We start from the raw sequence: 11,024 nt of genomic DNA, 5'->3' as shown, positions 1-11,024 counted from the left end.
TGTTTAATAATTAACTGTAATCTCTCAGCTAAGAAATAATGGGTGGTGTTTTTCTTTTCAGACTTCTATTTTAAATGGTTTCTGAAATAAAAACATATTTCCTATTTATAGAGTAATAGAAAATATTTTTTCAAGCTAGCTCTGACATGTAAGGAGTAGAGATTCCCATCTGATTGTTAAAGACCTCTTTCCATCCTCCAAGCAGTTAGAAGGCAAGACCTACTGGCTGACATCCTGAGCGAACTTGCCCCTTCCTTTTAACACCTGTTGATGTAGCTCCTCTAGGGTTATCAGACCTGGAGGGGTAGAAAGCAGATGAAGAGATTATCTTGATGGCTGCAATCATAAACAGACAGTTATTGCTCTCCAGTAGCCTACAAGTAGCATGTAGTATTCTAGTTCCCAAATTTCTTCCACCTCTCTTCTTGTCAAATAACTGGCTATATTTAAGAAATGGGTTCTGAGACCCCTTTAGGACCTTTAATTGTCAAAACAAGACATCTAAAAACAACTTGAAAAACTAAACTGTTTTTATAAACATTTTTGAAAAACAATCAATCTTTGAAAAACTGTAAATGTTCCCTTAACATCAAGGCTGTTGTCTCCTTACAGCCCGTGAATTGTAACAGGGTTTTAAGCTTGCTTGCTTCCTCTCCTTCTCTCCTTTCTTTCTTCTTAACATCAACACAGACTGTTCATGGTGCTTACTAAGATGACTAGATGCCTATTTTTTTTTTTTTCCTTTTTTTTTTTTTTATTAGGATTTGGGTGAAGATTTACAGAGTTAATTCACTTTTCATACAGCAGTTCACATATACTTTGTCTCATGTCATTGACCAAAATTTACAATGCAGCAGCTCCCCTCCCACTTCCTCCCCATAGTTACCTCCTCCCAGTGTCCATCCCTTCAAACTCTTCGAGAGGCCCATTGTCTGCCAACCCTGTATATGATCTTGGATACACTCTCCATTTAGACATACATAATTGTTTAGCTTGTTCACCCATCTATCCGTCCCTATACCCATGTTTGCTTTCATGACAACTCAGTATTGTATTTGCAAAGGGGTTCATATTTGTTGTTTGTACTGCCCATGTAACTCTGTCTTTCTCATCCTCAATGCTGCCATATTGGTCACTTACATTTGGTACATTGCCCTTCTCTTCACACAAATCAATATTTATCTCTATCTAACAGCATTCCCTCCCCTTCCCTCCCACCCCTGGTAACCAACAAAGAAAATGTCCTCCAATATATAAACCTTTCCTTAACTTTCACAATAACGGACTAATACAATATTTGTCCTTTTGTGACTGACTTATTTCGCTCAGCATAATGTCCTCCAAGTTCATCCACGTTATGCGGTGTTTTGCAGATTCTACATTATTCTTTAGCGTTGCATAGTATTCCATTGTGTGAATGTACCAAAGTTTGGTTATCCATTCCTCAGTTGCTGGATATCTAGGTTGTTTCCAAGTTTTGGCTATTGTAAATAGTGCTGCGATGAACATCGGCGTGCATATATCTGTTCTTGCTATGGCTCTCACTTCTTCAGGGTATATACCTAGTAATAGGATGGCTGGGTCAAATGGTATTTGTATTTCCAACTTTTGAAGGAATCGCCATACTGCTTTCCACAATGGTTGTACCATTTTACAGTCCCACCAGCAGTGTATGAGAGTCCCAATCTCTCCACAACCTCGCCAGCATGTTATTTTCTGTCTTGTTGAACTTTGATACTAGTGCTGGAGCAAGATGGTATCTCATTGTTGTTTTGATTTGCATCTCTCTAATAGCTAATGATCGTGAGCATTTCTTCATATGTTTGCTGGCCGCTTGAATATCCTCCTTGGTGAAGTGTCTATTCATGTCTTCTGCCCATTTTTTAATTGGATTGTTTGTCTTTTTGTTATTGAGGCGTTGGAGTGTTCTATAAATTCTAGAGATAAGTCCCTTGTCAGATATGTTATTATCAAATATTTTTTCCCAATCTGTAGGTTCTCTTTTGACTCTTTTGGAGAAGTCTTTGGAAGCACATAAACATTTAATTTTTAGAAGGTCCCAATCATCTGGCTTCTCTTCTGCTGTTGGTGCATTTTGAATTATGCTTGGTAGTCTATTTATACCAAATATTAGGGCCCTTAAGTTTGACCCTAAATTTTCCTTGAGAAACTGTATAGTTCTAGGTTTCACATTTAAGTCTTTGATCCATCTGGAGTTTGTTTTTGTGTGTGGTGTGAGGTACAGATCTTGTTTCATTTTTCTGCAAATGGATCTCCAGTTTTGCCAGCACCATTTATTAAACAAACATTCTCTTCCCCACTTAATGGATTTGGGGCCTTTGTCAAAGATCAGCTGACTATAGGTCGATGGATCTATATCTGGGTTCTCAATTCTATTCCATTGGTCTATGTATCTGTCATTGAACCAATACCAGGCAGTTTTGACTACTGTGGCTGTATAGTAGGTTTTGAGATCTGGCAATGTGAGACCTCCTACTTTGTTTTTCTTCTTCAGTAGTGCTTTGCTTATCCGAGGTCTCTTTCCTTTCCATATAAAGTTAGTGATCATTTTTTCCATATCCCTAAAGAATGTTGATGGGATCTGGATTGGGATTGCATTGAATGTATAGATTGCTTTGGGTAGAACTGACATTTTCACAATGTTCAGTCTTCCTATCCATGAGCATGGAATGTTTTTCCATTTATTTAGGTCTTTTATGGTTTCTTGAAGTAGCTTTTTATAGTTTCCTTTGTAGAGGTCTTTTGTGTCTCTGGTAAGATTTATTCCCAAGTATTTTATTTTTTTGGTAGCTATTGAGAACGGTATTGATTTTCTTATTTCTTTTTCAGCAATCTCTTTGCTGGTGTAGAGGAATCCAACTGATTTTTGGATGTTGATCTTATATCCTGCGACGTTGCTAAATCCCTCAATTAGTTCCAGTAGTTTTTTGATTGAATCTCTTGGGTTTTCTAGGTATAGGATCATATCATCAGCAAATAGGGATAGTTTGACTTCTTCCTTACCAATATGGATGCCTTTGATTTCCCTTTCTTGCCTTATGGCCCTGGCTAGGACTTCCAGTACAATGTTGAATAGAAGTGGTGATAGCGGGTGGATGCCTATTTTTAAGGTCATATTTTGGGGAACTTAGATACTCAGTTGGCATCACCACACTCCAGAAAGGCAGGGCGGGACCACTGAGGAAATCATAGCCCACACACGACAGACTGGGAAAAGGCCGATTTCCCACTGCCTTACTGTTTTCTGTGATGACTGGGGGCCAGACCTTCTTGGCCAAAGATCTTTGGAGAAGAGAGACAAGCATTCAGATAATTCTATTTACCCTTGGCTATGGAGACCTGCTATGGACTCAACTGCACGAAACAGCTAAGATGGAAACACTCAGCTTCTAAGACCTCCCAGGCCTACAGACTTCAGGATGGAAAGGACAATCTTCCAAGGTTTTCTCCCTCTCAGAGAAGTCCAAGCCCAGCCCACAGGACCTAACCAAACTCACCTCCATTCCGGTGCTTCAGGGCCAGGCACACTTCAATAATCTGGACACCTAGCTCATAATAGAAGTCCCCCACTCCCAGCATTTCAGACCAAAATCCTTTTCCAGCTAAAAGACAGAAAAAAAAGTTATTCATTCATGTCCTCTTTCCTTTCAAAGCTGGATTGAAACATCTATCCTATGCAAATTTTCTCTTAACTCTAACTCATTCTGTTCCAAGTGCTACTCAGGATCCTTTCAATACCGTGATTCTTGGTAACTCCTGCTAATGAACAGGCTTAGACAGTCCCAAAGGTGGGAAATCTAAGTCATTTCTATACAGCTCAGATTATACTGAACGACTACGGTTGATTTTTCCCTCAATTCTGGCTCAGGACACTGTAAAAATAATTTTCCTTCCCAAAGCATACAGTGAAATATAATGGGAGACATGGTCTAGGCAAGGCTAATAAGGGGAAGAATATGCAGACCTGGCATTCAGAAATCCACTGAATACTCGGCTGAGTGAAAAATGCAGGTTCCAGAGTAGTAACTATAGTAAGACCCTAAACTAACTACCTCACTGCTGTCGAGTTGGATCTGGCTCATAGCGACCCCTCCTTGGGTTTCTGAGGTGCTATCACTACGGAAGTAGATTGCCCAATCTTCCTTCTGAGGAGTGGCTGGTAGGTTGAACCACCAGCCTTCTAGTTAGGAGTCAAGTGCCTTAGGCACTACGCTACCAGAGCTCCCAGTATGACCCTATGCATATAAAAAAAAACTTATGAGGAAAGTGTCTACGAAGACACACATTAAGCTGTCAACAGCACTTATCTTTGCACTTATGGGACAGGCTCAGAAGACTTCCACTTCCTCCATTATATACTTCTGTTGATTAACTACATGATAACACATTACTTTTATTAAAATTAACTATTTTTTTTAATAAAGAAAAAAAAAATAGCCAGAAAATAAATCCACTGACAATCACTCAAGGGAAGTACACTGGCTAATGAGCCTGCACTCTCTATCTTTCTCATCAGACTGCTTACTGACTGACAGTGGTGGTCTTATCTTAGCCTTCTTTCTAAACACCAGTTGCCAATAGGATGATTCTGATTCATGGTGACCCCTTAAAGACAACATCCTCTGGATCTCCCTGTCCCAAACAACGGCGATGACCACTAGGTGAGTCTCTATTTCCCAGGAACCCTGAGAACAGAAGGCTCCTATACATAACTCCTTACAGGCCAAGGGATCCACCCCAATGGTGGCACACATGTCCTGGAACTGCACCCGGAACTCGGGATTCTTCCGGATCTCCTGCTTGTGTTTGCTGGCAAATTCTTCCAGGTTAGTCTTGAACATGTCCAACTGTTTTGACATCTGTAGGATGAACAAGAAATTAGGCGTAGCCCAACCAAGTAATAACCAGATAGCAACAAAATGTCCCTAAGCCAGTGGCAAGAAAAAAGCTGTTGTCAGTAGAAAAGAGATGGTGCACTGTTTCTGCAGTTATAAAATACTTTTTGTGTGTGTTCCCCTTCTAAAATCAGGATGCATGCAACAATCAATATACACATCTAATGTGGTTTTTCTTCTTCCCAGAAAAACTTATTAATGGTACACATAGCAATCCATTTACATTAGAAATGAGGGAATGCCGCATTCACACCACAGGAATCTTCAGCCACTGATAGAAACACTGGATGGGAGGCATGAATTAAGTGCCCAGTGGTTGTCTAACCTCTGAGTCATGGACCTCCTTGGGGATCCACTACGGAGGACAAATCCTGGGGCGGGAATGTGGGTTTACCAGATTTGCATTCCAAAGCCAAATATAAATCATTTGGGAATTTCTGGCACTGTGTTTATTCCTTCTCTTTCCCTAATTAACAAGGTTCACCTTCTACCCCACCAAAAGTAACCACTACTTGCCCAACAGCTCTTTCTCATTTCCCACATGAAACGATTACAAACCTCCACATTCTTATAATCACCATTTTCGATTGACTCCTGCACGTTATCTCCTATAGGAGTGGGAGCTTTTGAAAAGCACGAGTAACTGGTTTATGGCAACCACACGTGCGTCAGAGTAGGACCGTGCTCCACAAAATTTTTCAGTAACTGATTTTAACCTTTGAGTCATGGACCTTCTAACAAGGTACCTCTAGGCAGTCTCCAACCACCAACCTTTTGGTTAGCAGCCAAGTGTGTTAACAGTTTATACCACCCAAGGACTCCTTGAAAAGCACAGCCTGCATCTCCTATTATTACTCAGTTCAAGGGCCTCCTCATCTTCATTAGTCACCAAAACTGAGTAAGCACAGAGCATGTACAGAAAAGGAAAGCCTAAGAGAAAGAAACGGTGTGCAGTGGCCATACTCCCATCACTCACACCCCCTTCCAGTGCACCCCTAAAGGTAATAATGGTGATGAACGCCACAGGTTAGACAATACTTTCATTTTATTCTGAAATATTTAAAGTAAAAGCCCCAAAAGACATAAACCAAACAGCTCTACTACCCACTACTTTTCAACGTTTGCTAAACTACAACACAATTCCTCAATTTCCTCAACTCTAAACTGTAAATAATGAGAGCTGCTTTCTCATGGGACTGAACAACTCAGTGTACCCAAAGAAAATGGACAAGTGTCTTGGACGGTGTAAGCACGCACTCACTCAGAGATGTCAGCTAATATTACTAGCCAGTTACCTAAAAGATCTAGGCTGTCCAGAGCTCAAAATTTGCTACTCTGCTTTTGCTTCAGTCCAAACAATCTCGTTTACTAAAGATGTCCCGTCCAGCACTGCCCGGTCTCCCTTCCTGCCTAGAATCTTCTGACTGACTTACCTGGGCCAGCTGGTCCTCAGCCAAGACAGTCCCTCGCTCCTTATACTTGGCCTGCCAGAGAGAGAGAGAGATCCGCCTGAGTTTAGAAAGTAGGCATCGGGGGCTCCCACTTGCGCTGCCACAGTTGAAGTCCGAAAAAAGGTGTCTCTCTCTTAAATGTTTTTTTTTTTTTTAAGGAGAGGGATAGGGTGAGGAAGCAGACTAGACGATACGTCTCTAGTAAAATTTGGGAAAGTGATATGGGAAAGAGGCTGGGTTGTGGAGGTGCTGACGCTTCAGTCTACCGGGAGCTAGAGAAATTCAGTTCTCTGGAACTACAGGAGCCAGTCTCAGGCTCTGATGGGAGGTGGTTTGTGGGTACCTCTGCTCCGAGGAAATCCAATGTCTCGCGGGTAAGGCGTGGACTGCGGATCCCATTTCTCCTACTCACCTCAGCAAGCTTCTTCTTAGCAATGGCTCCAGCTCCCACCCCGCGGCGATGCATCCCGGCCCTGGGCCCCCGGGCCGCCCGGATACCGGGAACCCGGGTCTCCGAGTCCCGGGATCCGCCGGCGGCTCCCCGACGCGGAAGCTCGAGGCGCGCGTCATGTCCACGCGACGGAAGTGATGCATCCGACTTCCTGCCGCCTGGCCGAAGCTCTCCCGCCGGCACGGTGGCCCCGCCTTTTTTGCTTATGACCGAACTCCTCAAAGCCTGGCGGCTGAGAAGGTGTGGGGGCCGGTGCGCATTCCTGTCTCGCGCTGATGGACGCGCGAACGTGGAGCCCGAGGCACTATTGTGCAGCCGCTTGCACTCCACTATTTCGGTGCCTCGGGCGCTCACATCTCGCACCAGCCCCTCTACAGCAGTCTTGCCTCGGACTGGAGGTGGTTCATTGACCACCTACTACGTGCCAATGCTGTGTTGGGCACCGAGGGTTCCATGTTGTTATGTGCCATCGAGTCGGACCTTCCATAGTAAGCATAAAGCAGAATCGATTCTACTCTAACAGGGTTTGGCTGTGGGAACCACCTGCACAGATTGATCAGTGAGGGGTTTACAGCTAAGCACTTGGATTCTGAAGTTGGACTGCCTGGCTGGATTGCTCATTTCCACTACATGTGATTAGGGGCTTTAGAGTAATTCCTTAATCTCTGTGGTTCATATTCTATTTTTGTGAAATAGAATAATAATAATACCTACCTCACGAAGTTGTGAGAATTAAGTGATAAAATAGATAAGATATTTATTGCAATGCCTAGCACATGAAAATATATATAAATACCAAACGTGTTGCCAGGCGATTCTGACTCACAGAGGCCCTATAGGACAGAGTCGAAGTGCCCCACAGTTTTCCAAGACTCTTACTTTTGCAGGAACACACTGATATTTTTCTCCCGCAGAACTGCTTGTGGGTTCCATCCACCAATTTTGGTTAGCAACTCAGCACTAACCACCCCACCACCAAGGCTCCTTGCCTGACATGTAAACCAAAATAATAATAAAACACTGCCATCCAATTGATTCTGACTCATAGCAACCCTATGGGACAGGGTAGAACTGCCCCATAGGATTTCTAAGGCTGTAAATATGGAAGCAGACTGCCACATTTTTCTCCCTCAGAGCAGCTGGTGGGTTCCAACCATTCGATTAGCAACTGAACTCTTTAAACACTGCCACCAGAACTCTTACAGAGAAATACAGGACCCCAGAGATATGGATTCAAACTTTTCCCCATGACAATCAGCTCTATAATCATGCAGAATCATTAAGATACATCCTGTGTGGAGTTGTATACATCCCAAGAAAGATATGTTTAAGTCCTAAGCTCTGATACCGATGAATGTGACCTTATTTCAAAATAAGATCTTTGCAGCTGTAATCAAGTTAAGATGAGGGCATACTGTATTAGGGTGAGCCCTACGTGCAATGCCTGGTGTCTTATGGGAAAAAGGAGAGGGAGATTCAAACACAGAGACACTGAGACACAGAGGAATGGCCACGTGAAGACAGAGGCAGGAATTTGAGTGATACAGCTACAAGCCACAGAATACTAAGGATTGCTGGAAATCACCAGAAGCTAGGAAGAGGCAGGGAAAGATTCTTCCCTAGAACCTTCAGAGGGAGTGCGCACCTGCCCACACCTTGATTCCAGACTTCTAGCCTTCAGAGCAGGAGCTCTGATAGCATAGTGCCTAAGGCACTTGACTGCTAACCAGAAGGCTGGCAGTTCAAACCCACCAGCCACTCCTTGGAAGGAAGATTGGGCAATCTACTTCCATAGTGATACTGCCTCGGCAACCCAAGGAGGGGTCCCTATGAATCGTGGCCGACTCGACGGCACATAACAACAACAACAGCCTTCAAAGCCATCGGAGAATAAATATATTTCCGTAGTTTTAAGCCACCTGGTTTGTGGTGATATGTTACTGCAACCTTAGGATGCTAATGCAACACCCTTGTCCTTTTTTGGCATCTTGGGTGGTGCAAACAGTTAGCACTCACTACTAGCCGAAACCACTGCTCGTCTGTCAGTTTGTTGTACTGTGGTGCCTTGAGTGTTGCTGTGAGGCTGTCAGCTATACCACCGGTATTTCAAATTCCAGCCGGGTCACCCATGTTGGACAGGTTTCAGTGGGGCTTCCGGACTAAGACAGACTGGGAAGAAGGACAGAGCCATCCACTTCTGAAAATATTGGCCACTTAAAATCTTATGAATAGCAGTGAAGCACTGTCTGATATAGTGCCAAAAGATGAGCCCCTCAGGTTGGAAGACATTAAAAGTACAACTGGACATGAGCTGCTTCTTCAAAGAGTCAACCTTAATGATACGGATGGAGTAAAATTCCATTTTTGAATTTCATTCAACCCACATGGAAACTGCAAAGAAATCAGACGTCCTGCTACACTGGGAAAATTTGCAAAACACCTTTGAAAGTATTAAAGAGCAAAGATGTCACTTTGAGGACTAAGATGTGCCTAACCCAAGCCATGGTATTTTCAGTTGCCTTATCTGCATATGAAGGCTGAGCAATGAATATGGAAGACCACAGAAAAATGTATGCCTTTGAATTGTGATGTTGGCAAAGAATACTGTAAATATCACAGATGGCCAGAAAAACGAACAAATCTGTCCTGGAAGCAATGCAGACAGAATGTTACTTAGAAGCAAGAATGGCCAGACTTTGTCTCACCTACTTTGGTCGTGTTGTCAGAAGGGACAGATACCTGGAGAAGGACATCATGCTTGGTAGAGGGTCAGTGAAAAGGGGAAAGGCCCTCGACGAGATGGATCAACACAGGGGCTGCAATGATGGGCTCAAGCATCACAATGATTGTGAGGTTGGCACAGAACCAAGGCAGTGTTTTGCTCTGTTGTACATAGGGTCACTAAGACTCAGAGCCAACTTGATGGCAGCACCACCTAGCCAAAAGGCTGATGATTTAACACATCCAGCACCACCTTAGAAGACAAACTTGGTGATCAGCTTCCAAATGGTCACAACCTGAAAACCCTATGGGGCAGATCTGCCCTGTGTACATGGGGTCTCCATAAGTCAGAATCAACTCAACGTCAACTAGCAACAACAATAGTCTTTCTTCACAGAAATTCACACACTATGTGATTAGTAATGTGTTTGTGTGTTTGAAGAGTAGGGTCTATATGTCACTATACTTTAACAGTAAGGATGGTGTTTGTTTCCTTCATTGCTGTATACCCAATGCTTAGCACCAAAAAAACCCACTGCCACCTAGTTGATTCCAACTCATAGTGACCCTACAGGACAGAGTAGAAATGCCCCTTAGGATTTCCAAGGCTGCAATCTTTATGGAAGCAGACTGTCACATCTTTCTCCCAGGGAGCTGCTGGTGGGTTTGGTTTGAACCCCAGGCCTTTCAGTTAGCAGCTGAAGGCTTAGCTATTGTGCCACCAAGGCTCCCAGTGTTTTAGCACAGCCCTTGCTGTATTTGGTCTCCAAGGAATGTTTGTAGAATAAATAGATGAATTAACAGAGTCATAGCTCCTTTCCGTCGTGTGGTACACACACATAGATAACACACAGACAAACATTCAGTTAGTGCACAGTTGTTGTTAGTTGCCGTTGAGTCGGTTCTGACTCATAGACACCCCATGTGTGCAGAGAAGAACTACTCCTTAGGGTTTTCAAGGCTGTGACCTTTTGGAAATAGATTGTCAGGCTTGACTTCTGAGGTGCTTCTGGCTAGGTTTGAACTGCCAACCTTCTGCTTAGTAGTCAAGCACTTTACCACTTGCACCACCCAGGGATTCCTAGTGTTCAGTAGATGTTTGAATAAATTATAACAATGGACACAAAGACTTATTTCAGCTTAAACTTTATTAGCTTGGTTTCTCTTGGGTATTGTGGAGTGGGGCCAAGGTAAGAGATGCGTAAGTGAAGGGCACAGTCCAGTCTTGAGTTGGATTTGGTTAGAGTCACTGAAACCTGAGAAGGGAGAGGAAAAGGAGGAAGATGTGGTTCATTATTGACTTGGAGTCAGCAAAGAAAATCCGATTCCATCCTGGTGCTCATCCATGGTTAAACCTCTCTTACCTCTGAATGACCTTTTTAATTGCAGGTAATCAAAATAATTTAGAATGTAAAGAGAATATTCCCCACTTTCCTTTGGAGTTTTTCTCATACTCTCCTCTTCTCCATTGTTGTTGTTGTTGTT

The 11,024-nt window shown here is 43.2% G+C and overlaps 1 protein-coding gene across 1 annotated transcript in view; it reads right to left on the bottom strand.

The window, feature by feature from the left end:
- Positions 1 to 6,833, bottom strand: part of SNF8 (SNF8 subunit of ESCRT-II) — a 10,867-nt gene extending 4,034 nt beyond the window's left edge. Inside the window, exons 1-5 of the mRNA XM_007941949.2 lie at positions 6,780 to 6,833; positions 6,350 to 6,400; positions 4,742 to 4,880; positions 3,519 to 3,623; positions 224 to 296 (exon numbers count right to left, since the gene is read on the bottom strand). Coding sequence (XP_007940140.1) covers positions 224 to 296; positions 3,519 to 3,623; positions 4,742 to 4,880; positions 6,350 to 6,400; positions 6,780 to 6,833 — 422 coding nt within the window. The remainder of the gene's footprint in view (positions 1 to 223; positions 297 to 3,518; positions 3,624 to 4,741; positions 4,881 to 6,349; positions 6,401 to 6,779) is intronic.
- Between the last annotated feature and the right edge of the window lie 4,191 nt (positions 6,834 to 11,024).

This window comes from Orycteropus afer, unplaced genomic scaffold (genome assembly GCF_000298275.1).
Source record: "Orycteropus afer afer isolate SDZICR_OR568_19922 unplaced genomic scaffold, OryAfe1.0 scaffold00085, whole genome shotgun sequence".
Classification (NCBI taxonomy): Eukaryota; Metazoa; Chordata; class Mammalia; order Tubulidentata; family Orycteropodidae; genus Orycteropus; species Orycteropus afer.
The sequence above is the reverse complement of the archived record's forward strand: the minus strand, read 5'-3'. Positions and strand labels throughout refer to the sequence as shown.